Source organism: Biomphalaria glabrata, chromosome 9, assembly GCF_947242115.1.
Source record: "Biomphalaria glabrata chromosome 9, xgBioGlab47.1, whole genome shotgun sequence".
In the NCBI taxonomy this organism is placed as follows: domain Eukaryota; kingdom Metazoa; phylum Mollusca; class Gastropoda; family Planorbidae; genus Biomphalaria; species Biomphalaria glabrata.
In genome coordinates, this window is record NC_074719.1 from 44,532,502 (window position 1) to 44,559,477 (window position 26,976).

The 26,976-nt window shown below is 40.0% G+C and overlaps 1 protein-coding gene across 14 annotated transcripts in view; it reads right to left on the minus strand.

Moving 5' to 3' along the window:
* The window catches only part of LOC106058359 (ras-specific guanine nucleotide-releasing factor RalGPS2-like), a 194,897-nt gene that overhangs the window by 14,846 nt on the left and 153,075 nt on the right, over positions 1 to 26,976 (minus strand). For 11 of the 14 annotated variants that reach the window (XM_056042393.1, XM_056042388.1, XM_056042389.1 and 8 more), the window contains one exon: positions 1,955 to 2,068. In XM_056042393.1, the coding sequence (XP_055898368.1) occupies positions 1,955 to 2,068 (114 nt within the window). Of the gene's footprint in view, positions 1 to 1,954; positions 2,069 to 5,837; positions 6,104 to 16,287; positions 16,572 to 26,976 lie in introns of those variants that run through there. The other 3 variants (XM_056042395.1, XM_056042394.1, XM_013215777.2) reach the window with 2 other exon arrangements.

Consider the following 26,976-nt stretch of genomic DNA (forward strand, 5'->3'; position numbering starts at 1 on the left):
AGGTTCCACCTAGAATTAGTGTAAACACTCCGCTGACCTAATTTTGGTCAGACCAACATTTCAGACAAGTGACTGAAGCCTGGCAGAGCTCAGATTTTGTCTTGTGTTTGTTTACTTACATATGCCAAGAAAACTAAAATAAATTCATTAATTCACAAAATAAATAAATCAAACTGGCCAGTTATTTTAAACCCCTTGCAGCTAAAAATATCATGATAAAAATAAAACCCTGTCCCAACAACATCTCAACCCAGCAATCATGCACTATGTCAGGACCCAGCAATCATGCACTATGTCAGGACCTGGCAATTATGAACTATGTCAGGACAGGTAGCATGAGATGTACCTAGTAGAAAACAGGTCAGAAAACTCTATGGGGTGAGTACTCTCTACCAGTGGTGTGAATATGTCCTACTCAGCAATGTCCAAAGCTATTTAACCATTCCTACCTACAATCTCAACATACTTATATTACAGATCCCCTTTCGATACACTGTAATGTCAAATCAAAAGTGAAGTAGATCTAGCCTACTTTTCCAGTAGACCAAATAATTGTCTAAAGTGACAAATATTTGAATTGATAACTTAAAATGACCTAGCCCTAAAGACCAATGTTCACTGTTTGAGGTAGCCTCAATTTCAGCCCTTTTGAACGCATCTGGTTTAATGTCTCATCGACCCCTCTTACATTTAAATTACAAAAAAAAACAACACACCTTTACTTGTAACAGTAAGTAAAGGCTAAAGGTTGGGGCGAATCTGATCATAACAACTTGTTAAGCCAAACCGTTAAACTTTGTCTACTTTGAACTATTGCAACTACACCCCTGTAGGCAACTGCCAACACTCCGAAAATCTAAATCTACATTCAGATTGTAATTCGCGGAATGTGAGATTGCACATACAGCAATTTATTCCTACAGATCAAACCTAACCATATTACAATAGCCCGCGAGCTATCAATCAACATTTCCATTATTCTCTCCCCCTGCCCATTCTCCCATTGCAAGAGACAACAAAGAGCTCATTATGGCCAGATTTCCCCGGGAGCCACGTCCAATACATTTCTCAGCGCTCCAAATCAAGGGGGCCCGTTTGCCCTGGGTAATTGTTTCCTGTCTCCGCCGTGAGCAGTGACAAATAGGCAACTTGCGTTTAGGCAGTGAACATTGTATCTGACTCAGCCTTCTTCTTCTACATGGCTCCTCACTAGTCCCCTTGGCCACGTTCTAATAATAATAATAATAGTAATAATAATAAGACTACATTGAATTTTGTTTCTCTTTAACGAAACTCGAACCTGGCAGTGCCAGAGAATGACTACTCGTTCGTTTCTAACATAATAATAATAATAATAAAAATAATAATGGCAATGTCTTCGATTCCGAAGAATATGGATGAGTGCAGTGGTTCACATGGCCCTAAAACCAAGCTCCAACACGCTGTTAAATTTCCACGACTCGATTGCAGTGGACTCTACATTAAGTTATAGCTGCATCTTGGTTGTCATCTAGTTTTATTTGAATCCGACTCACAGATACATCGCTCGCGTTAAAGCCAAGAGTTTGAAAGGGGGGTACAGCATGACACAAAAACAAGGAAGACGCATTGATTACAGGTCCTAACAATCCGCTACTAGATCTAGTCTAGAATCCAACAAAGTATTCATTCCAGAACGACAGTAAAGCGAGATAGTCTAAAGCAGTGTTTCCCAAAGTGGAGTGCGTGTACCCCCAGGGGTACGGGAAGACTTTGGAGGGGGTACGCGTTGCACCTCATTAACTATGCACATTTTTTAAAAATACCCATTTATTATGTTCTATTAAATATTAATGAATTAAAATGAGGGGGGGGGCGAGGGGTACACAGCACTAACAAAAAAATTATACAAGGGTCAAAAGTTTGGGAAACACTTTGGTCTAAAGAATCGTAACCCGAGTTTTGAAAGACTTACAGCGAAGTCCTCCGGGGCCACTCTGAGCACATCAAAGACAACAGCGTCGTAGCTCTTCATACGGGGTAGACTCGATCTCTTGTCCAGTGAGTCCTCGCTGCCATGGCTGATCACCTGTCAGTCGAAAGAAAATAAAAAAGCTTTGAAATCACGTGGTCATGTGACGTGTATACAACCACTATACGCTTAGATTTGGAAAGGGGGGGGGGAGAGAAGAGACGAAGGTGAAAGGTCATGATGGCGCGGGAATAAATACATTCAAATGCTTGTTTTTATTAAGGGAAAAAAATTCTCTTATTCTAATTGTTTCATTAATATCAGATGTCTTTACAGTACAATAGTTAAACGGTACATTTCATTCTTAAACAGAAAAATACAACAACAATTGAATATAAAATGACATGACCAACGTCTAATCTTTCGCCTCAGAACATAACACAGTAGAATAAGGCATATACGGTCCGGAAGCTAAAAGTTGGAACCAGTGAAATCTGCCCATGTGGACAGTGTCACCAGAGAATGCTGACCATGTCCTTCAGAACTGCATTCTTCATCATCCCGAACAATACACTGGCCCCAAAACACCCCAATAAAAAGAAAACTACATGGATGTGAAACCCACTGCACAGTTCATCTCATATACTGGTCTAGTCATCTGAACGCTCCACTACAACAATGAGAACAAACAAGAAAAAGAACAACCGAAAGTCCTCTATGAATTATTCAAAGAGATTGGAGAAAGATGACAGCTAAAACTGAAGCCCTTACGAACCCCTCACATTGATCTACGTGGCATCTTATCACTGAACCAGAAATATCTTCATCTAGGTACAACATACCTAGAATTCTCTATCGGCCTTTGGTTTCCATATATTACTATGTCTCACTCATCATTGAACAAGTGGGAACTTATTGTAATTAGTTGCTTCAAATGTCTCTCTACCCGTTATATCCTCATCGTTTGTCAACATTAAGTAACAGTTATAATAATAATAATACTAATACTAAAGATCTATCAACACAGTACAAGTAAACAGAGAGACCAATCGCGTCTATTTAGTCAAGGATCCAAGCTGACCCCAGCCTGTGTTGTCAATACATAGGTAGTAGATCTATCCAAGATTTAGTGCCAACTTTTTTTCTTCCATACCTCCCCCCTTTTTTTTTGTTCTTGCAGGTGTACAGGTAAGACAAAGAGTGAACAACTCATTAGTACCCCAGAGACCACTCCCTCAACTCTCATTTTAGCATTCTACCAATACTCCCTTTCACTCAAACCTATCTAATACTCCCTCACTTAGCACGGCTCCGTGTTTTTTTTTTTTTTTTTTACTTTTCCCTGCTAAATATTTGACATTTTTGGAATATTGGCTTTCCAATCCAATCCAACATTTTGGAATGCACAAGTTCGACAGAGAAATGAGAGGAACGCGAGAGAAAAGTAAAAAAATAAACTAGGTGTCAAGGATCAAAATTTTTTGTTTTTTTTTCTTGTTAGATTCTTTCAAGTCTTTCTTTAGAAAACAAAACAAAATCAATATTTACATTTGTACACATGCAAACAAGTTTCTTGTTTAGAATTTGAAAGACAAGAATAAGATACGAGACATTTTTTTAAATCTTGTTTTTTTTTCACACTAAATCTAAGTTCTTTAATTTGACCTGGCTATGGGGGTTTCTTAACGCGCTGCAACAAACAGGGGAGCACTGCCGGAGAATAAGGCTCAAACAATTAACATTGATGTAAGAAGGAGAATAAAGGATTTTACCATCATAAAAGAGATACAAGACACCGATGGCAAAGACAAACAGACACAAACACTCTTTTGTTCCCCTGGCAATCAAATCATTAAAAAAGAACAATCTGGTATAAACTTTGTCACATGTAAACTATGAGTGAGTCTGGTATGAATGTACACTTTGGTTTCTTATAGTTATAATGTTTTTTGTTTGGTGTAATGCACAAATTGTAAGACAAATTTCCATACGGACAATAAAGATTATTATTATTATTATTATGTGGTGGTGACGCACATAACAAGCGGATGATCTGGAGTTCAAATCTTTAGAATCGACATACCGGTCAGTTCATTTGCATGAAATACATAAATTGATAACTAATCCGTCACGTGAGATTGAAGAGGTAAAGATCACCCGCAGTAAACGAATATTCCCACTAAATAAGATAGGATATATTTCCTTTCATTCTAGAGGTGTGACACAACAATTTAAAGATACAATTCAGATTTTCTCGTTACAAAATTATGTCTGAGTGCGTAATTCCCGTTAGTCAAGTCTAACAAACAAATAAGGACATGTTCAGCCAAAAGATACTAGTATAATCCTTGTCAGCCCAAAGTTACAACACTCAGACTTCGACACCCACAAGGCCACACGGTTTATCACTGTAAACTTGCACTGAGCTATCGTGTACACTGATACAGGCGTACGCTGGGCGTCGATTGCACTTTAGATCGTAGCATAATAATAGTTTCACATACATTTTGTTTACTTCTACTGTTTCCCCGTCTGTCTAGAAATCAACACTACACACAGTCTTTCTGTATACTAAGAAGTATGAACATAAATATGACTTGCTGCTGCTGTGATGAAAGATTGTACAGAGACATATAATACACGAATATACAAGAAACTCAGCTAAAACAGAAACGGACTTGGTTAGAAGGGGTGGTCAACCAAAAACAAAACAGATGACTTTGTCACACTGGCTTCATAAAGGACGCATGCGCATGCTTTTGTCAAATAAACATCATTAGATCTATATGAGATTTTCATACATGGAAACAAATTCCTTAAATAGCTAGCCAATTGGTGTATCCGGTGTAAAAAACATTCGGAAGTAGTGATAAGCGAAGTACATGTACTTTAGTAAACCCTAAAGAGATCTAGGTGTAATTATTCGCTGTAAGTGATTTATGTAGAACCAGATTTCTTAGTTCTTTCCCTTGTAGCACAAACTAATTGTTTTTATTTAGGTGGCAAACCGTGATCATTCAATATGTCTTCCATGGCAGCTTTTATTTTTGTCTATCTCGCCTAGCATTTCTCTTAAGATTCCATTACATCACCACCACATTTTTTTAATATCGCTTTGCATTCTTTATTCATCCTAACTATTTCTTAAAGAAGGTACACAAGGTTCTTAAAAATCAAAGTGTAAACAAGGAGAAAATTAAAGTTATATTGTGAGCATCCACAAAATATTTCACAAAAAGACAATATATATATATATATATATATATATATATATATATATATATATATATATATATATATATATATATATATATATATATATATATAACCGTTAATTACGGCCATTTATCCGATAATTACAGGGTTAAGCTCCCTTTCTGCTATTTAAAACAAACTTAATTAATTAGTACTCAATGACTCATTGGTTATTTTTTGGATTGATTTTTATATTGCCGTCGACTAGGAATAATTTTGCAAAATTTTTACTTGATCCGAGAATGGGAAGTGGGAGAGAAAAAACGTCGAAACATATTAAGGGGAATAAATTCATATATACATCCACATCTTTCATTACGTAGCATTTAATATTTAACATTTATTTAACATTCAACCCCTTATTTCGACATCACCAATAATTAATTAACTAATTAGTTAACTTTTAAAAAATTGATTCATACATTGTCAGGTTCAATGAAGAATTGTGTAAAGTTTTAACTTGATCCGTGAATGGAAGAAAAAAAATGTGTTCAAACTTTTTACCAGAGTGAGTTGATATAAGCTTTGTACAAATGATTAGCCCGAGTAAAAATCGACTATAATAATAATAAACAGGGAAAGAAAATTAAACCAACAAACAATGAAATACAAACTAACTATGCCGACTGACCTTGACTGAGGGAGCCACTATCGCGGCATTAAGAAAGATCATCCTGAATTGAAACAAACTAACTCGCTTGTTGTGAAAGTTTTAAACCTCGCTGCACGCACACAAAGTCCAAATGTAGTCCAGGAAGACTTTCTTGTTGTTAAATTAAAAAAAAACAAAACGCTGGGTCAAGCTAGATCAACAACTGTGATGACCAAGCGGACATTTGCACAACACTGGCAGAGGCCCACACCACTGAGCGGAGCGGCGGGGGGCGAAGTCCACTCACGACTGGGGGGATCGCATCCAATGCGGGGCGATAGCTGCCTACGCCGACGGATGTTCGGTAACTGGCAGGCAGACTTGGATGATCGGCTTATATGTGTGCACACGAGATGCAGTGAAGAGCAAAGGGAGAGATTACAAGGCCTGCACACAGCGCTAAGGGGAGATCATCAGTACAGTCGTACTTTCTTCTAAATCGGCTTCCCTCCCCTTTCAAAAAGAAAAAAAAAACATACCAAAAAAAAAAAAAAAGTGTCCGCTAAGCCAAGATTTATTCCATTTTTTTTCTCCCAAACAATAAAGAAAGGAAAGCTTAGTGCTTTATACAATTCTTTCATTTAGAAAAAAAAATATTTTTTTTGTTCTTTTTACAATTCTGGGTTTCTCTTCCATGTATCTCTCTTCAAGTGCACTGGTTCGATCTGTGTTTGTATTTAGAGATGAACTTTTGGAAGGCACTAACAATGAATTCGTTGCATTTCAGCAGACACCGGACAACTTGATATTTTAATCATCTCAAGCTTCAATAACTCTACATTAGTACACTCTCTGTGTCCCACTGAAAAGAATGGACAATACTTTGATATTGTATCCAAAATTTCGTGTTTTGTTTCTTTAATTGGTTCAGGTATTTTAAAGTTTTACTTTGTTCTATAAATAGAGCCACATACGTCACTAAAACAGTGCAGATATATACAAACTTTACCTTAGAAGATTACCATCAAAACACACACACACACACACACGCGCGCTCATGCACTATCACGTGCGGAACGAAACTTACACACACACACATACACAATAACGCAGAAACCCAGGATTTAATGAACTCTAGCGGGAAAACCCTAAAAAAAAACCTACGATAAGGGCACGCGAACCTGAAGTTATATATAAGCCAGCTCACAGGGTAGAACAGTCGGGCTGGAGATATTCCAAAACATTGGCAAGTTCCAACAATGAACAGCCCCCACCGCAACAAATAGTCCTGCCCTAACATTAGGCCAGAGACTGATCAGCCGTAACCCTTTATGACCACTGGACTGCATGCACTGAACTGTTGGCCAACCCAGATAAAAAAAAAACGATGTCAGAACATTGGTGTGGGTAAAAAAGGAAAATGGGTTAGAGTGGGGGGGGGGGGGAAGAAAAAAACCCAAAGAAGTGTAAGAAAAAAAAACCCAAAGAAGTGTAAGAAAAAAATCCCAAAGAAGTGTAAGAAAAAAATCCCAAAGAAGTGTAAGAAAAAAAACCCAAAGAAGTGTAAGAAAAAAATCCCAAAGAAGTGTAAGAAAAAAAAAAACTTGCCAGAAATAATAATAAAAAAAGCTACATTTATTAATTTAAACAGTACAGAGAGGTGAGGAGCAAAAATGTAAAAATAAATGCATCTAAACTATTTTGTCTTTGGAACCATGAATGTCATACAAGTGTGTGTGTGTGTGTGTAATACAAGTATGTATCCAGTTTGCGGTGTATATGTGTGTGTTTCCTCCTCACATTTGATTTACACATTTTTGTTTTAAAACAGGTGAACATATTTTCGCCTTTATCCCATGCTCATCTACGCCATGCGTTATTTCCCACCTAGTCCATAAACATTTGATCCATTCAAAGCAGCGTCTTGACAACCTCCTTGCAATGTTCCTGTTGACTTCGTCCAGGCAAGCCACCGAGTTACAGCTTCCAATGATCAGGACTTGAAGCCTCCACCCCTAGAGGGTCAACGCCTGACCAAATGATATCCGTCTCAGACAAAAACAACAAGTGGTGTTTCCGTCTTGCTCCCCCCCCCCCCCCAGCAGACGAACTGACCTCGGATGTAAGTAAATACAAGAAGAATGAGAGCACGCGCCCATTTGCTGGCCCTCTCTACATGCAGACCTGGCCAGAGCACTCAGGGGCAACAACCCATGCGATTAATGTCTGCAGTGAATGCACGGCGTGAGCCTGTCAAGTTCAAGGTCGGACCCTGGGCGAGCAATAGTTGTAAAAAAAAAAAATCACAGATAAAAAAAAACAACTTTAGGATCTCTATCCAAATCTTTAAAATAAAACGAAACCAGAAGACCAGGAGAGTTATAGTAACAGTAACTAAAATAGGCCTAGCGGAAGTAAAGTCTACTAACTGGGTCAGCCTGACATAAGTAGGTTAGTGTCAGATATGAGAGATACCAAAGCAAGAATCACCTGGCCGACTCTTGGTGCTCAGCATTTGTGAGCTACACCTGTACAAGAGCTTACTGCTTACTCTAGACCTATGGTGTGACTCTAAACATTTTACGCAAACATTTTATCATTACTTTCAGAATTATGTTCCAGTTTTTCTTTTTGAAATCTGAATACAAGTGACAAAAAAAAAAAAAGGGGAGGGGGGAGAAAGAAAGAAGAAATAGCACAAGGAAAAAAAAAATAAAAGTAGATTTCTTTAATGGTCTCAATCTTTTGATGATAATGGTTGTTTGAAACGAGACTCGTAGATTACTAAAAGAAACAACTAGAAACAATGTTATAGGTCAGTTAATCCTTCAACCGGGCTATCCAAACACTTTGTCACGACATCTGCCACTCACATCAGCTTTAGACAGTCGGGGGCTGAGCCTGCCATTGGTCAACCGAGAAAGTCACGTGGGTCTTCAACTTCCTCATCTACTGACACACACACGATGTGATCTCTTGGACACAGGGGCCTCTTGAGAGTTGTGTACCCTCACATCCATGTCACTTGGTACAATCTCTACACTATGGACATAGCGACTGGTGACATAGAAGACACCAACAACAACATTTCATGCATTGAACGGATTCATCTCAAACAACGTGAATTGAAAAGATGTGCGGGGGGAAAAAAACAACAAGAGAAAATAATTAGAAAGATAACAGCATTACGTTTTTTTTTAAATTTCACCTTAAATTAAATATATTCAAGATCTAGTATACCATGGACAGGTTACAATAAATTTACTGTACTTAGCAAAGGCGTTTATAAACTAGGTCATTCTGTAAGAGTTACAAAAAGTACAACATTTTATTCACATCAGAAATGCGTTTGGCCCTTAAAGCCTTTCCTATTATTATATTTCCGTATCTTTAAAAATTATGACATAGTGATTGACTTTATAATCATGCACTCTAGAGAGTGTCCCTAAGTAATTGTACTAATGGCGCTCAGCTTGTTGCTTTAATTTGTAGCTTATGAACTCTCCTAAATCTCTCATTTCTAGTAAGACCAGAGCTCGTTTCATTCTATCAACGTTACAATAAATTCATTAACCAAAATAGAAACGCTTTTATTATTCGTGTCTAAATCGGGCTTCAAGGTCGAACCGAAAATCGAGGGGAAAAAAAAAACAAACCTAACCCCAAAAAAACTTTCGTTTCTGGCGAAACCAATCACATTCTTTATCGGAAAGTCATTCCCGGCAATCAAAATTCTGTGTGCGTGTAAGCTGGGAGTCAGTTGTCTTGACAGTTGTAAACACTTCTGTCACAGTCCTGGACCGGTGCCCAGCGCACGTGCGCATTGCTCTGAACGTGTTTGAATCTAGGCACTGAACCAGAGCGTGTGTGTGTGTGTGTGTGTGCTCTATTGTTTTCTAAGGGTCAAGGGAGTCAGGTTAGTAGAAGCAGGAGTGGAGACAAAACTTCTCTCAATGGTCCCACAAACTAGACATATTACATTCAGACGTCCCTTCTGCAGGGCAGAGGAAGGATGGCTGTGGGCAAGATCCGAACCCAGCGCCATCGTGACGACAGCCAGGAGCGAAGATCAAACGCATATTTCCTCCTCTTGGAAGAGAACTATCTATTTCAGTCACCAACAGTTTATGAGGACATTATGCAGCCAGTAAAAAAATAAAACGCATTTACCTTACCACCAACTGTTGTGAGGCAAAATGTTGTGAGGCAAAATGTTGTGAGGCAAAATGTACTTTTATCGACTAGTTAAGATTCAAATCAAACCCTGAATACAGAAGCCAAAGCATTCAGCAATACCCTTAAAAAAAAACAAAAAACACCCCCCCCCCACACACACACACTTTTCATACATTGTTTTGGTTAAGGAGCATAAATCCCAAAAGCTTATTGAAATGATTGAAAACTGACTTATATTTACTAAAGTTGTGTACTAACAAATTCCCTTTTTAGTTGTGTAATGAGTTGGGCGATTAGTCTTCCATCGCAAGTTTAAAACTGTCATAAAGCGACGTAATATCAGTTTACGGCGTCTAAATCGGTCTCTTCAATATCAAGCTTCTTTGTCCCTCTCTTGTAGATTTCCTCTTATTTTGATACCAACATGCTATATAAGAGACCTGACAGACATCCCAAATCCTTACTGATCCATCTCTTGCAATTAAGTATCGCGAGGGATTACTGTCTGTGTGTAGCCTTAAAACTGATCAGTAATTACATAATATATCTATCATAGACCAAGTTTAAATCATTAATTGTTAACCTTTTAGCTCGTTTTAATATCCAACACTCAGACGAATGTTACATGGAGTTTAACCAATTATAGGTTTGAACAGCACAAAGAAAGGCACAAAATGGCAGTGATTAGACTGTGTGGACTCAACCAATAGAAAGCTGCCATTATTGCCTGTGATTAATTGTCGGCTGCTCATTACAATCTCCAGGTAAACCCAGGCTAAACGTTAACACTGAGCGCCAATAAAGACCAGTGCAGGTTATATTCCACTAGGGGAGAGACAGGGAGTGTTCATGTCATAATTGAGATTTAAGGCAGAACATCCTTCCTGGAGATCGAGCAATAGAATTAATTCTATAACTAAAGCACAGAAAGGCCAGGCTTCAGGTAGACAAAGTTTCCCATGTTGTAAACACGGTCATAAATTAATAGAAGGCAATAGTACGAACGTGGCGATTTAAGATTTAAACTAGACTGAAACAAACAGAGGGGGTTGGTATATGACAGGAGAATAAAAGGCCAACTGTCCAACACTTGCACGCTAACAAGCTATGAGAGCGTAAAAACAACAGCTTATTATTGACATCACAGTATCGCGAAGACGTCACACGCACACAAACAAAGTTTATACAACCATAACAAACTATAACGCAAACATATTTGTGTTTAGGTGTGGCACTGACCAGGTGTGCCCATAGGAAATACTGGCACTGACCAGGGTGTGCAAATAAAAAGTACTGACACTGACCAGGGTGTGCACATAGGAAGTACCTGCAAAAATGTCCTGACAATGTCCTGATCCTACTTCATGGGTTCACTAGCTTTTCTCTTTCACTATAAATGTCTGCACTAGTACCAAATGACTTTACGATCATGCCCTCATTAATGATGAGCTCTCTTGGAAGCAGATGGGCACGACGTGGAGACAGTCGGAGAGACTCGCCCAGAACCGAGACGCCTGGAGGAAGCTGGTTGGCGGCCTATGCCCTAGAAGGGACCACAAGTAGAGACGAGATCTCTTGCAAGTACTTCCTAATACTTTCCAAAAAGCCCCACATCCCCATGGCTTAAACTTCACACCCCATCTGTTAGTCCAAGACATCAAATGTCTAGAACCAGGTAGCCATTAGCATCTTGTCTTGGGGTCTAGATGTACTGATGTTCGCAGTTCCTTCCAAACATTGTCTTGAACTTGTTTGCTCCTACCTCAGTCTGCACTTGTGGATATTTTTACAAATTTCCACTGAACATAGTGCTTAAAAAAAAATCTTGCCTTTACATTTACTGAAAATATAAATAGATGCTAGATTTTACTTCCGTACTGGACTGCGCTTACAGGACTACGGGAAGAACTGGCGACTCACAGCTACTTTAGATATGTTTTTGTCTGACCGAATTTGACCTCGTTGCTATGAATTATCTCTTGGTCTGTACAACTGTCATAAAAGTTGCACGAGAAAAAGATATCAATTATCTCAAACGAAGCAATTTTTGTAAATAAAACTCAAAAGTCTAGATTTTGAAAGAAAAGAAAAAATAATAATCTTAGACTGCACTAGAAATGCTTCAAGTCAAGAGGTTCGGAAATCGAATTACGTTTCTCTTGAATTTCCCAACATGTCAAACAGAACTTGAGTTCTAAGCTAGCGCAACGTTTTACTAGTGAACGGAAGCACACTGAAGCACGACTTCATGAGTCTCAACGTATTCGTTCATTGGAGAAACAAATGTCACTGTCCAGTACAAGACTGTAAGTCCAACACATTAGGAAACAATGTAACTGTCCAGTACAAGACTGTAAGTCCAACACATTAGGAAACAATGTAACTGTCCAGTACAAGACTGTAAGCCCAGCACATTAGGAAACAATGTAACTGTCCAGTACAAGACTGTAAGCCCAGCACATTAGGAAACAATGTAACTGTCCAGTACAAGACTGTAAGTCCAACACATTAGGAAACAATGTAACTGTCCAGTACAAGACTGTAAGTCCAACACATTAGGAAACAATGTAACTGTCCAGTACAAGACTGTAAGCCCAGCACATTAGGAAACAATGTAACTGTCCAGTACAAGACTGTAAGCCCAGCACATTAGGAAACAATGTAACTGTCCAGTACAAGACTGTAAGTCCAACACATTAGGAAACAATGTAACTGTCCAGTACAAGACTGTAAGCCCAGCACATTAGGAAACAATGTAACTGTCCAGTACAAGACTGTAAGCCCAGCACATTAGGAAACAATGTAACTGTCCAGTACAAGACTGTAAGTCCAACACATTAGGAAACAATGTAACTGTCCAGTACAAGACTGTAAGTCCAACACATTAGGAAACAATGTAACTGTCCAGTACAAGACTGTAAGCCCAGCACATTAGGAAACAATGTAACTGTCCAGTACAAGACTGTAAGCCCAACACATTAGGAAACAATGTAACTGTCCAGTACAAGACTGTAAGCCCAGCACATTAGGAAACAATGTAACTGTCCAGTACAAGACTGTAAGCCCAGCACATTAGGAAACAATGTAACTGTCCAGTACAAGACTGTAAGCCCAACACATTAGGAAACAATGTAACTGTCCAGTACAAGACTGTAAGCCCAGCACATTAGGAAACAATGTAACTGTCCAGTACAAGACTGTAAGTCCAACACATTAGGAAACAATGTAACTGTCCAGTACAAGACTGTAAGTCCAACACATTAGGAAACAATGTAACTGTCCAGTACAAGACTGTAAGTCCAACACATTAGGAAACAATGTAACTGTCCAGTACAAGACTGTAAGCCCAACACATTAGGAAACAATGTAACTGTCCAGTACAAGACTGTAAGCCCAGCACATTAGGAAACAATGTAACTGTCCAGTACAAGACTGTAAGTCCAACACATTAGGAAACAATGTAACTGTCCAGTACAAGACTGTAAGTCCAACACATTAGGAAACAATGTAACTGTCCAGTACAAGACTGTAAGTCCAACACATTAGGAAACAATGTAACTGTCCAGTACAAGACTGTAAGCCCAACACATTAGGAAACAATGTAACTGTCCAGTACAAGACTGTAAGCCCAGCACATTAGGAAACAATGTAACTGTCCAGTACAAGACTGTAAGTCCAACACATTAGGAAACAATGTAACTGTCCAGTACAAGACTGTAAGCCCAGCACATTAGGAAACAATGTAACTGTCCAGTACAAGACTGTAAGCCCAGCACATTAGGAAACAATGTAACTGTCCAGTACAAGACTGTAAGTCCAACACATTAGGAAACAATGTAACTGTCCAGTACAAGACTATTAACCCAGCAGTAACTTCACTAGATGATGCAAGACCAAAAGAAATTCTCAATGCGCGCATCTACAATACCAGCAACACCAAGGTAAAACAATCAGAAAACATTCTCAGCCAGCCCCACATCTTCCCCCATTCAGCAGATACACGTGTGAGAATCAACAACAACCAGCGTACTGATGATTCAACCCTTTAGGTTTATTAGGATTCGGTCAGTTCTCAGAAAAGTGGCGAAGTTCATGACTTGTTTGAAACATTTGGTCACTCTAGTCCAGTCTTGTTTGAAACATTTGGTCACTCTTGTTTGAAACCTTTGGTCACTCTTGTCCAGTCTTGTTTGAAACATTTGGTCACTTTAGTCCAGTCTTGTTTGAAACATGTGGTCACTCTAGTCCAGTCTTGTTTGAAACATGTGGTCACTCTTGTTTGAAACCTTTGGTCACTCTTGTCCAGTCTTGTTTGAAACATTTGGTCACTCTTGTTTGAAACCTTTGGTCACTCTTGTCCAGTCTTGTTTGAAACATTTGGTCACTTTAGTCCAGTCTTGTTTGAAACATGTGGTCACTCTTGTCCAGTCTTGTTTGAAACATTTTGGTCACTCTTATCCAGTCTAAATAATTTACTAGCAAGTTGAAAATAATGAAAGAGGGGTTAAATTATGGTATAAGAATAGCTAGGAACTTTGATAAGCTACACTTTAGCACAGATCTGAGTAAGGCTACGAACCTGGTACCACAAAATTTTACTAACAAAATGATTTGTCAGTTGTCAAGATAAAGATTTATATATAATGTTGCTGTAAAATATTTTGTAAAACAACAACAGCAGAACTAGATTCATCACAAAGAAAATATAGAGGGGCACGGCGGATAGGTGATAGAGCTTGGCATCCGAACAGAGGAGCTTCCTCTGGTTCAAATCCTGGCAATGACAGGGATTTTTAGTTTGGGGATCTGAGTCCACCCAGCTCTAATGGTTACCTGAGGTAACATGTCCATATGGTCACAACCGTTGGTCGGAGAAACAGGTGACCTTTACATCATCTGCCCTATAGATCGCAAGGTCTGAAAAGGGTACTTTTACTAAAGTGACATAGTAATCAATAATAAAGTTTTTCATTTTAAGGTGTATGACTTTAAAATATAGAGTGTAACTCTGGACGTAAATATCTTATTCTTGGATTTGGATTGGGGTACTTGGATTTAGATTGGGGTACTTGGATTTAGATTGGGGTACTTGGATTTAGATTGGGGTACTTGGATTTAGATTGGGGTACTTGGATTTAGATTGGGGTACTTGGATTTAGATTGGGGTACTTGGATTTAGATTGGGGTACTTGGATTTGGGTACTTGGATTTGGATTGGGGTACCTGGATTTGGATTGGGGTACTTGGATTTAGATTGGGGTACTTGGATTTGGATTGGGGTACTTGGATTTGGGTACTTTGATTTAGATTGGGGTACTTGGATTTAGATTGGGGTACTTGGATTTGGATTGGGGTACTTGGATTTGGATTGGGGTACTTGGATTTGGATTGGGGTACTTGGATTTGGATTGGGGTACTTGGATTTGGATTGGGGTACTTGGATTTAGATTGGGGTACTTGGATTTGGATTGGGGTACTTGGATTTAGATTGGGGTACTTGGATTTGGATACTTGGATTTAGATTGGGGTACTTGGATTTGGATTGGGGTACTTGGATTTGGATTGGGGTACTTGGATTTAGATTGGGGTACTTGGATTTGGATTGGGGTACTTGGATTTGGATTGGGGTACTTGGATTTAGATTGGGGTACTTGGATTGGGGTACTTGGATTTGGATTGGGGTACTTGGATTTAGATTGGGGTACTTGGATTTGGATTGGGGTACTTGGATACTTGGATTTGGATTGGGGTACTTGGATTTGGATACTTGGATTTGGATTGGGGTACTTGGATTTGGATACTTGGATTTGGATACTTGGATTTAGATTGAGGTACTTGGATTTGGATTGGGGTACTTGGATTTGGATACTTGGATTTGGATTGGGGTACTTGGATTTAGATTGGGGTACTTGGATTTGGATTGGGGTACTTGGATACTTGGATTTGGATTGGGGTACTTGGATACTTGGATTGGGGTACTTGGATTGGGGTACTTGGATTTAGATTGGGGTACTTGGATTTGGATTGGGGTACTTGGATTTGGATTGGGGTGCTTGGATTTGGATTGGGGTACTTGGATTTGGATACTTGGATTTGGATTGGGGTACTTGGATTTAGAAATCCATTCGAAAGTATTATGGAGAAACCATGGTGTATAGTGCGACATAATTAGACTTTCAAAACGAAATGTTTTGTTATACATAAAGTTACACGTGCTACAGCAATGTCAAGATATTGGCTACCACAATGAGCTCTAGCTCTACCTCTGACACGTGACTAATTACCTAAAAGTCGAACAAGCTGGAGGACCTACCTGAACCATTCTCATGATGTACAGCACCACGTAGTCAAAGATGACGGAGAGACCAGGTCCGAACAGAGGCATTGTGAAGGGAATCCAACATGGAATACACCCGAGCACTAGCCAAGGAATGAAAACCAAAGTCTTGCACACTGCGACTTGTCATGTCGTGACAAAGTTCCAACAACACGTGGTCAATGTTTATCCGGTAATACTGTCTAACTGGACTACAGCGAGATTAGGATTTTATTATACAATATTTACTGTTTTATTTTTTCCAGAAAAGTTTTCTTGTCCTATGGTGATAGAATATCGTAAATTCCCGATAATAAGTGGGTAGGCATGAAGGGGATGGGGCAAAAAGCACGTAATAGAACGCCCATTTTCTTTCTGCTTTACAAATACTATGAACTGAATTGATGCAAAGTATACAAACTACTGTGTCACTATTTAGAAGATGTAATAGATCGTAAAAGTTTCAGAGAATAGAATGACATGAAGTCTAATGGCAGACAGTCAACCCCAGAGAACAGCACGAATACAGTGTACACAAGATTCGGATCACTTTATACAGAATGTTCTGAACAGAACTTGGTATTCTCGAAATGATAGGCTACTACTTATGCCTGTAATGATAGGCTACTACTTATGCCTGTAATGATAGGCTACTACTTATGCCTGTAATGATAGGCTACTACTTATGCCTGTAATGATAGGCTACTACTTATGCCTGTAATGATAGGCTACTACTTATGCCTGTAATGATAGGCTACTACTTATGCCTGTAATGATAGGCTACTACTTATGCCTGTAATGATAGGCTACTACTTATGCCTGTAATGATAGGCTACTACTTATGCCTGTAATGATAGGCTACTACTTATGCCTGTAATGATAGGCTACTACTTATGCCTGTGTAAAAGTATTCATCAAAGAACTACGTATAAAGCTCCGACAACTATAGGACTCAGTGCAGGTCAGTGTTCACACATTGCTGTGGTCAACAGTTGAAGATGACCAGCACAACGATCAAACAACACATTTTGACTGGAAGGACTGACAGGAGAGATTCCAACCAGATCTATCGGGATTTGAATACGGGTACCGTCGCTTTGGGGGGCAGACCCTCTGACCACTCGGCCAACATGTGACACAGCCAAGAACCATGCAACATACAGTTATCGTCAAACCGTACACGTGAGAAATGTAGCCAGTGTTTTTTAAAGGAAAGAGGATGAAAGCAATATATACGTATGATGATGTGTGTGTGTGAGAGAGAGAGAGAGAGAGAGAGAGAGAGAGAGAGAGAGAGAGAGAGTAAATACTAGTAGACAAAGAAAGAGTATAGGAGCATATAGTCTCAAGTACAAAGTCCTCGTTGATCAAGCGAGACCGCGGACTAGAGACATTCATTGATCAAGCTTGTTATTTATTCACACACCGCTGGCACAGCGCCACCGCCAGGAATAATGTATCCGTGTCAACACAGTGTACTTTCTAACACCGAGAGGGAAAAGCAAATACACAAATAAAACAACAACACCAACTATTCTGAACAGCAAACCAGGCGATGATATACTCCTGTCAGTGTGCGAATGTTTGATGGTCACTAGAGGGACACAGATCTAGAACTGCTTAGAATGAGACAGGAAACACCCATACTAGAGCACTGAGACAAGATGCTGGATTGCTTCGTAGTTGATTGTACATAAGACTTTAAACACTTAAGCTCAAATACATAAGACTTTAAACACTTAAGCTCAAATACATAAGACTTTAAACACTTAAGCTCAAATACATAAGACTCTAAGACACTTGGGCCAATACATAAGACTTTAAGACACTTAAGTTAAATACATAAGACTTTAGACACTTAAGCTCAATACATAAGACTTTAAGACACTTAAGTTCAATACATAAGATTTAAACACTTAAGCTCAATACACAAGACTTTAGACACTTAAGTTCAATACAGAGATTTTTAGTGCCAACAGAGAAATTGACAAAATGAGATGCACAATCGGATTTAACGTCAGATTGAGAGGGTTAATGTGTTGGCCAGCCGCTCCAGCCACACGATGTCAGTTCAGGAAATGTGTTCGATTCTATTCCGGCTTCAATCCCATAAACCCACAAAAGTGATTGAAAAACAACACAAGTCTTCTATTCCTGACACTCAAATAATGAACGTACAATGTAAGCAAACCACTCTGAAGAATGTACAGCCTGGGGTTGTTTTTAGCCATTTAAATGTTTCTATGTTAACAAAGGGGCAGTATAGCCTTCAACATAGCTTAAGTTTGGTATCGAAGGTGTCGGCTGAGGCCACAGTCAAAGTCACGCACAGTTCGCCCCTTGATTAAGTAGCTAGAGGGAAGGGGAGTGCATGGTGTGGCCCTACGCAGTAACGGTCAGATACATTGTCAAACTTCTAGAGCTGAAGAGCTTCCGGTCCAGGCATGCCTGTTAAGAGAAATCCTTCTCAGCGGTCAAACGGAACATGGTGACGCACTGCGATCCCTTTCTCGAAGGGTCTTTTTCGAAGGAGGCAGTGATGGCTGCTCATTGGGGCTATAAAAGCAATCATTGTTATTGACGGTCATTGACTTGTAGCACCGGGCTGCTGATAGACAACTAAACCGCTGTCGGCGTAATATATCTCAATTAATAATACTTGAAATAACTTGAATACTTTTTTATGAACAATACTAAATATAATTTTTATTCAAATATAGACAACTCAATTTAAGATGAAACGCAATAAGTCTAGTAGACTTTAGGAATAATATAAAATGAAATTTAATAAGAAATAACTCATTACAATAACACTTCTTTTTCCGTCTCACGTTCTGGAGTTGTCTCCCATAACAAAAACCGCTGACGACAATGCCACTTATCTTGCATCATTCAGAACCAATCGCTAGCTGCTTCTCACCGTCACCATAGAAACACACACACACACCATAACTCTCATCAAAATGAACACTTGCAAGGTGATGTCATGATGCTAAGTACATACCCTATTCTTACACACTACTTTCCAATGACTACAAATGAATACATCTAAAAATATTGTTGGTTTCTAAACCACAGAACCTCAACTAGCTCAGCCCATGTACACTACTTTCCCCATCAATCGGTAAAATGACAATTCGGAAAGAGAGTCGTGTGGACGCTTACACGAGTCTCATTTTTGTGAGACATTATTTCCTAACAGTAATTTAGCGACTAAAAATAGACAAACACGCAAACACCTTGCCTAAAACATGTAAACACACATACACACAACCTACACACACAACAGTAGACGTCAAAGAATTCGAGCTCTAGGTATCGACAAGGTGGTTACAATACGCGTAAAACCTCCCCCCCCCTCCCAACAACATGGGCGGATGGGACATGGGGGATACAGAAAGGGGGCACCAGCAGAAAACGAAGATGGCAGTAAGAACCCGCTGCCAAGTTTTGGTACAGACTATATTTATCCCGATCGACTTTTCTTTTTTTTCTTTTCCTTAGTGACTTTTGGGAATTTCCCAAACCAACAAAGCACAACCAAAAAACCTGACGAACATTTCAAAGACCGTCTTCCATTTTGGTTCCCTCTAAGAACGCGTTCTATTTAGAGGATATAGGTTACAAATTAAAGGAGATTTTCAACAATTAACCACAGTAATATGCTCTTACTTAACATTTTGTTTCTAAGCTCCGGTTTCTTAAGTTCGTTATGCAATATAATATATAACGCATGTTTTCGAGTCGGAAGATTAACGAGGAAAGCAGAAGCAATCACATTTAGTAAACAAGGGGGGGGGGGTAAAGACAAAACGATATGGAAACAAAATACATTTAATTAAAAAATCCTTCTTTGAAAAAACAAAGCTTATCAAAGGGGAGGAACTCAACACTTACAACTATATCTCTAAAAAATGGAGAAGCTATTTTCCCTATTCAAGATCAAACAAAATAATTATTGGTAATTAATTGACTAATTGGTATTTTTTAAAAATTGATTTATATATTGTCTACGCTAACTTCATCTTCATCCGAGATTGGGTGTGGGAGAAATAACGTGTACAAACTTTTGACCAGACAGACACAGTTGTAAAAAAAAAAAACTAAAAGGAAAATGAAAATAAGAAGACTGGTGGGGGAGATCGAATAGAAAATTAGAACCATTGACAAGGACGCTAGAATGAAAGACTCAACATTACTGGATACAAATGACGGAAGATTAAACTATGACTTCAGAAAAAAAAATGGCCTGCACAACGACCGACCTCCTTTAATGTCAGGCACCCATTAGACTCAGAGGAGCCTTAAAAATCCCGAAATTAAAAAATTCCCGGCCATGACCAGGATTCGTACCCGGGTTCCGTCGGTTCGGAAGTCAAGCGCTTTGCTACTTGGCCACCAATCAATTCAGTGAGTCAACGTTATTGCCTTTCTGAAAACGAACGACTTGGGTTTCCAAAATTTGAGAAGAATGTTTTATAACAGGCGGTTAAGTTTAGCAATCCAAGACCTGAGGCTTTTATGTAGCCTGTTCAATACTAATAGTAATCTCAAAAGATAAGGCAACGGTAAATATGTCTATGTTGAACGTCACAGGTAGAAAGGTTAAAATTCACAGCACACAACATACAGGGAAGAATTGCACGCAAGCAAAAAAAAGAGAGAGAGATATGTTTTAGGCTAATAACTAACAAAGGTAAGATATATAGAGTTTTGGTGTCAGAAGTGAGTTTGGATTTTACGTCTGTCACACGTTAGAAACACTGGACCGATAGAGAGGGAGGGAGAGAAAGAGAGAGAGGGAGAGAGAGAGAGGGGGGGGAGAGAGAGAAAGAGGGAGAGAGAGAAAAAGACAGGGAAAGAGAGAGAGAAAGGAAGAGTGAGAGAGAGGGGGGGAGAGAGAGAGAGGAAGAGTGAGAAAGAGAGAGGGAGAGTGAGAGGGAGAGAGAGAGAGAGAGAGAAAAAAAGTGAGAGAGAGAAAAAGGGAAAAAGAGAGAGAGAGAGGAAGAGTGAGAGAGAGAGGGGAGAGAGAGAGAGAGGAAGAGTGAGAAAGAGAGAGGGAGAGAGAGGGAGAGAGAGTGAGAGAGAGAGAGGGAGAGAGAGAAAAAGACAGGGAAAGAGAGAGAGAGAGAGGAAGAGTGAGAAAGAGAGGGGGGAGAGAGGAAGAGTGAGAAAGAGAGGGGGGAGAGAGGAAGAGTGAGAAAGAGAGGGGGGAGAGAGGAAGAGTGAGAAAGAGAGAGGGAGAGAGAGGGAGAGAGAGTGAGAGAGAGAGGGAGAGAGAGGGAGAGAGAGAGAGCGGTAGAGAGAGGGAAAGAGAAAGATAGATTAAGAGAGAGATACCGCCTTCTACTTTGCCACTTGCGTTGATGTCTATCCTATCTACAGCACTCGGGGATGGAGTGGTCAGTCCGGCCCAGTTAGATGCTAGTTCCGATGACCTTTCTCCAGGTCGCGATATACTAATGGGGCAATCAAACACACAGTGACATGTACCCCCCTTCCCTAAACCTTAGCACAAAAAATCGAGCATTTCCTAGACATCACAGCTAAAAGCACACAGTCTCAACGTTGCTAAGTAGCAGTATCATCATGAGTGTTTGAACCTAACATGTAATATCATCTATGGTACTCTACGCCCAGGGCCGGCCCTTACTTTTGCGGGGCCCTAAGCGAAACGGATTGCGAGGGGACCAGTTTGGGTATGGATAAGGATAATTCAAAAATTTAGATTTTGAATTAGAAAATACATTTGTCTTTGCAATAAATTTTTATTAAATGAAAGCTGACAATGCCGTTTTTTTTTTTTAAATTGCGCGTACGATTAGCAACCCAAAATGACAATTTTGTCTATTTTTCAGGAGATTAGTATGAGTTTTCTGGAAATTTCAATAATTTCAGGAGATTTCCAGGAGGCCCTGGAAAATCAGGAGGCTGCAGTACGAAACCCTGTTATTATATATAAGTTATAATGGTTTAATTGTGTAATTTACACCTAGAATTAGCGCGGGGGCCTATGAAAGTGAAGGGCCCACTGCGTTCGCATAGGTTTCAGTGGCATAAGGCCGGCCATGTCTACGCATGACAGTACATATACAGATCTATCAGGACCTGGTCGATCTACCAACATTGTTCACATACTTGCACCATCCAAACGAAAAGTTCTAAAACTGTGGCCAACTTTCTTGGGGGTAGAACTTTGACTTTCCCACCACAGCAACCAATATGTTGGCACAGTCCCAACAACGACATCCGAGTGGTACTATGGAATGCATTGAGCGATCTCTTGGTACTCTGTGAGGGCGATGAATGGAGCGTGAGAGAGGAGGAACAATGAAAACAGACCAACCTCCGAGATTAACTATTTTTCTCCTAACTGACGATACCAGCGTTGATTCCACCAGAAACTGGTAAATAATTACGGAGAGAAAGAGTTAAACTAGTGAGAGAGAAGGGAACAAAGTAGGATGCAAGACTTGGGCTGGAAGATTTCATGGCGAGGCTGATGATTCCGGGACAACGTATGGTCAAGCATTTCTGATCGGTCGCTGTGATGTAAGCTATTGCTAGATGTGAGGGCAAAGGAACCCTTAAGAAAATAAAAGGGCGCTTGACCATTGGTATAGTAATAAGCTTTATATCCACATGCTTTAGAGAACTCAGCAAAGTTAACTGTAACTGAAATAGCCCCAAATAGCCCCAATAGTCATATAAAATACAGAATAGAGCTGACAGGCTGAGAAATAGATAGAACCGGGGGTGGGTGGGTGTGTACATTTAAAATAAAAGTTCCCAAGCTTCTTTTTGGGCCTCACACCTTGCAACAGACTCCCTGCTTCATCTCCCTGCGACAACTCCCGGGATTAAAGAAAAGACTAAGCAAGTGTGCTGTGTCAACACAAAGGATACGTTTGACTAATGGCGAAGCAGGAAAAGAGAAAGGGAAAAAAAGTGTGTGTAGGGGAGGTCGCGGCCTTGGCCAGGTATCAAAAGGTTGTTTTGATTCAGATCATAGATCTCAAGGAATCCACCGCTCTGTTCAGTGCGGCCTAATGTAAGGTGTAGCACTGGGTTGGAATGCGTTCAACGCTAGATCCATTTCTCGCCACTCCCTTTGATCCCCCAGGGCTGCATGTGATGGACTGTTAAGTAATTCCAGACACCCAGAGAGGAGCAGAGTCTTAGAATGTTACCTTGTAACATTGAACATCTGTATCACCAAGCCCAAGTCTAGCACACTAACAAACAGTACAAGCCAAGTCTAGCACACTAACAAACAGTACAAGCCAAGTCTAGCACACTAACAAACAGTACAAGCCAAGTCTAGCACACTAACAAACAGTACAAGCCAAGTCTAGCACACTAACAAACAGTACAAGCCAAGTCTAGCACACTAACAAACAGTACAAGCCAAGTCTAGCACACTAACAAACAGTACAAGCCAAGTCTAGCACACTAACAAACAGTACAAGCCAAGTCTAGCACACTAACAAACAGTACAAGCCAAGTCTAGCACACTAACAAACAGTACAAGCCAAGTCTAGCACACTAACAATGTGTACAACGAGTTCATGCAACGAACACAAACTTCGTCCACTATCTACTAGTTAAATACATTTGAACAAGATCAATATACTGTCTATAGTCCGTATAGAAAATGTAATATTCTGTGTAAAAAGAAAGTAATTCACACTGCCCCAGGGGGCTTGACCACTTGCGAAACATTTAATTAAAAAAACAACAACACCCATTTGGGAGCCCCACGTCAAGGGACTTTCTAATTCTCCCCCTCCCTCCCCCACCATCGCTACGCCTCTGCACTGCCCAGATCTAAATGTGATTCCTTTATGTTTCTTTTCGACACCTGTTTATGTTATTGAGTTCCCTGTATGGGTATCTGTTCTATTTGAACTATTCTAGCACCCCTCCCCCTCTTACACGGACACTTAAGATTTAAAAGTACCCGTAGCTACCGTCAAATAGATGACCCTTATCAGATAACAAATACGCAAGCACATGAACACAGATAAACCAGAGCACACGGGGCTTGGTGACCTCCATCAAAACCACGACCGGGTCAACAATAATATCAAACAGATTGGTCATTTGGGAATTTCCGTTAAATGAGCGTTGAAATGGGATTTTCAGCGGCTGACATTACCTATGAAACAACAGCCGAGAGGCGTCATTTGATCTAACAATAGCGCGTGACGAGAAAGAAGAGTTATCTAGTAGTACTGATCTTTCTCGAAGGGTTACCCTAATGTCTATAAAGGTTTACAGGAAAACATTTTAAACGTTATTTCCCTTCGCTATTCAGTGATTAACAATCACTGACAAAGAGACCTGGTGATTATACATTTTGCGGTGTTTTTTTTTTTAATCCATAATCAGCCACTTATTGTCAGCCCGTCAGTAAATGGAACCTGCCTTGAAAAAAAAAAACGCGATTCCTAACAGGCTTTTGGATCATCTCGATAAACTGGACAGGGGCGTAGCTAGGAATTTTCCCTCGTTCGGGGGCCCGGGGCGCTTGGCCTCTTTGGGGCCCTGCATTTTGCGTAATATTTAATTTTTAATGTAAAAAAAAACTCACTCATTTGGGGGCTCCCTTAAGTGGGAGCCCGGGGGGATTTTCAAATTCTCCCCCCTCCACCCCCACCCTATCTACGCCACTGGAACTTCTGTTTTAAATGCTAAGGTGCAGTGCTCCTGGAATGTGATCCAAGAACAAGCTCGATCATTAGCGGGCACTTTGTTCAATTAAAAAGATCTGCGTTATTTAAAAGTATCTTAAACATGTCCTCCCAGTGCTAGATTTCTACCCTGCATGTGTTGAAGAAACTCAAGTCGTTAGGGCGTTGTGCTGCTCAAAACAAAGAAACTCTGGTTCCTTTCAAACATAACAAAGAAGAGTGGGAAGGTGTCCAAAAAAAAAAGGAACTTTGTGTCTGGGGGCGTCATAAATGGGTAAGCCCTAAAATTAAAAAAAAAGCCTCCTACCCCAGGTAAAAATTCGACCAACACTAAACTAGATAAGCTAAATAATAATAATAATAATAAAACGAAGCGTTTATAAGGGAAATAACTTCACATTTACTGTCATATATCTCAATATGTTGCCCTTTCAGGTATAAAACAAAATTAATTAATTGATTCGTATGTTGTTATCGACAATGAATACTTGTGCAAAGTTTCAACTTGATCCGAGAATGAGAAAAGAAAAACAAAAAGAATCCTGTCAGATGATATGACATTGTGAGTTAATATAAAACAGAAAAAAAAACAACCCAACAGGTCCGTCTGACCTTGTGACATCGAGCCAAAACAACATTCAAATGTTAGCCCAGTCCTGTGAGAACGGTTCCAGCACTACTGTCCGAAAAATCGACTCCATTAGCCCCCTCGTGTGTGCGTGTGACCTAGTTCCCAAGCTTCTACAACAACTGACCCCCCCCCCATCACCCTCCCAGCTCCCAGTGACGTCGCCAGAGAAACACGAGAGATAACCTTATAAAGACAGTCGGTCTCTACAGGATAATTTATGATGCACGGTCCACTATTATCATGCAATTCTTACACACACACACACAATAACAAACCAAACAACCCATAGAGTATCTACGCACTAACTAGTATAGATGACGTAATGCAGGCATCACAAAAAAAAAAATATAACCCCGAGAACAAAGTCTAGATTATCGTAGAGGTGATAGGTCATGGAAGAATTACTGATCTACTACAGTACAGACATAATTAGCCTGAACACATCCTAAGTGTGTGTATGTGTGCCAAACTGACTGAGAGACAAAGCAGCCAGCACATTATTCAGCCACCTGTTCAGCCTTCTTTCCAACACTGTACCTTGCTGGGGCCCGACATCTACGCTGAATACATCAAACACAAAATGTGCAAAGAGGCGTGTCTACGAGTTTTTGATTCGTCTAGTCCAACAGACATTCCAGTGAACACGTAACTTCACGTCCCGAGCCGACCATGACATGCAATGAACTGGTTTCGGCACCCAGTCAGAGGCGTCTCTCCCCCGTCCTGACAGCATACAAAATAAAGTCTTGGCATTCGGTGTCAGAGGCGTCTCTCCCCCGTCCTGACAGCATACAAAATAAAGTCTTGGCATTCGGTGTCAGAGGCGTCTCTCCCCCGTCCTGACAGCATACAAAATAAAGTCTTTGCATTCGGTGTCAGGGGACGACCACGGAAAAGGAGATCAACGTGGTGGGAAAATAAAAAATTACTGGAAAGTTATCAGATGCTCAGCTTCACACCTTGCACCAGATTATATGCTTCTATCACCGCGACATCTCTTCGGTGCCGGAGGGAAGAGAATAGTTCACTCTAGAAACACGAACTGGGTGCATCGACTTATCTGTGACAACGAAGAAATGAAGTGAAATGTGAGGAGAATCGTGTGTGTGTGTGTGGCTGGTGTGAGTGTGTGTGAGTATCCTGCATCATGCACAGTCACATGTCTTAAAGACACGTTCAAACTGTTGAACGTGTTAGGAATAACCTTGAACTTCACCACCCCAGCTCCATTTTCTAATGTACTTTGCACGTTCCTCTCTCTATGTCTAATGCACCTTATACGTGAACTAACTTGAAAGAAAACAGCTGTATGTTAAAATACGCGGGGGAAGATGTGGCGCGGGGGAAGGGGGCGTCAAGTTT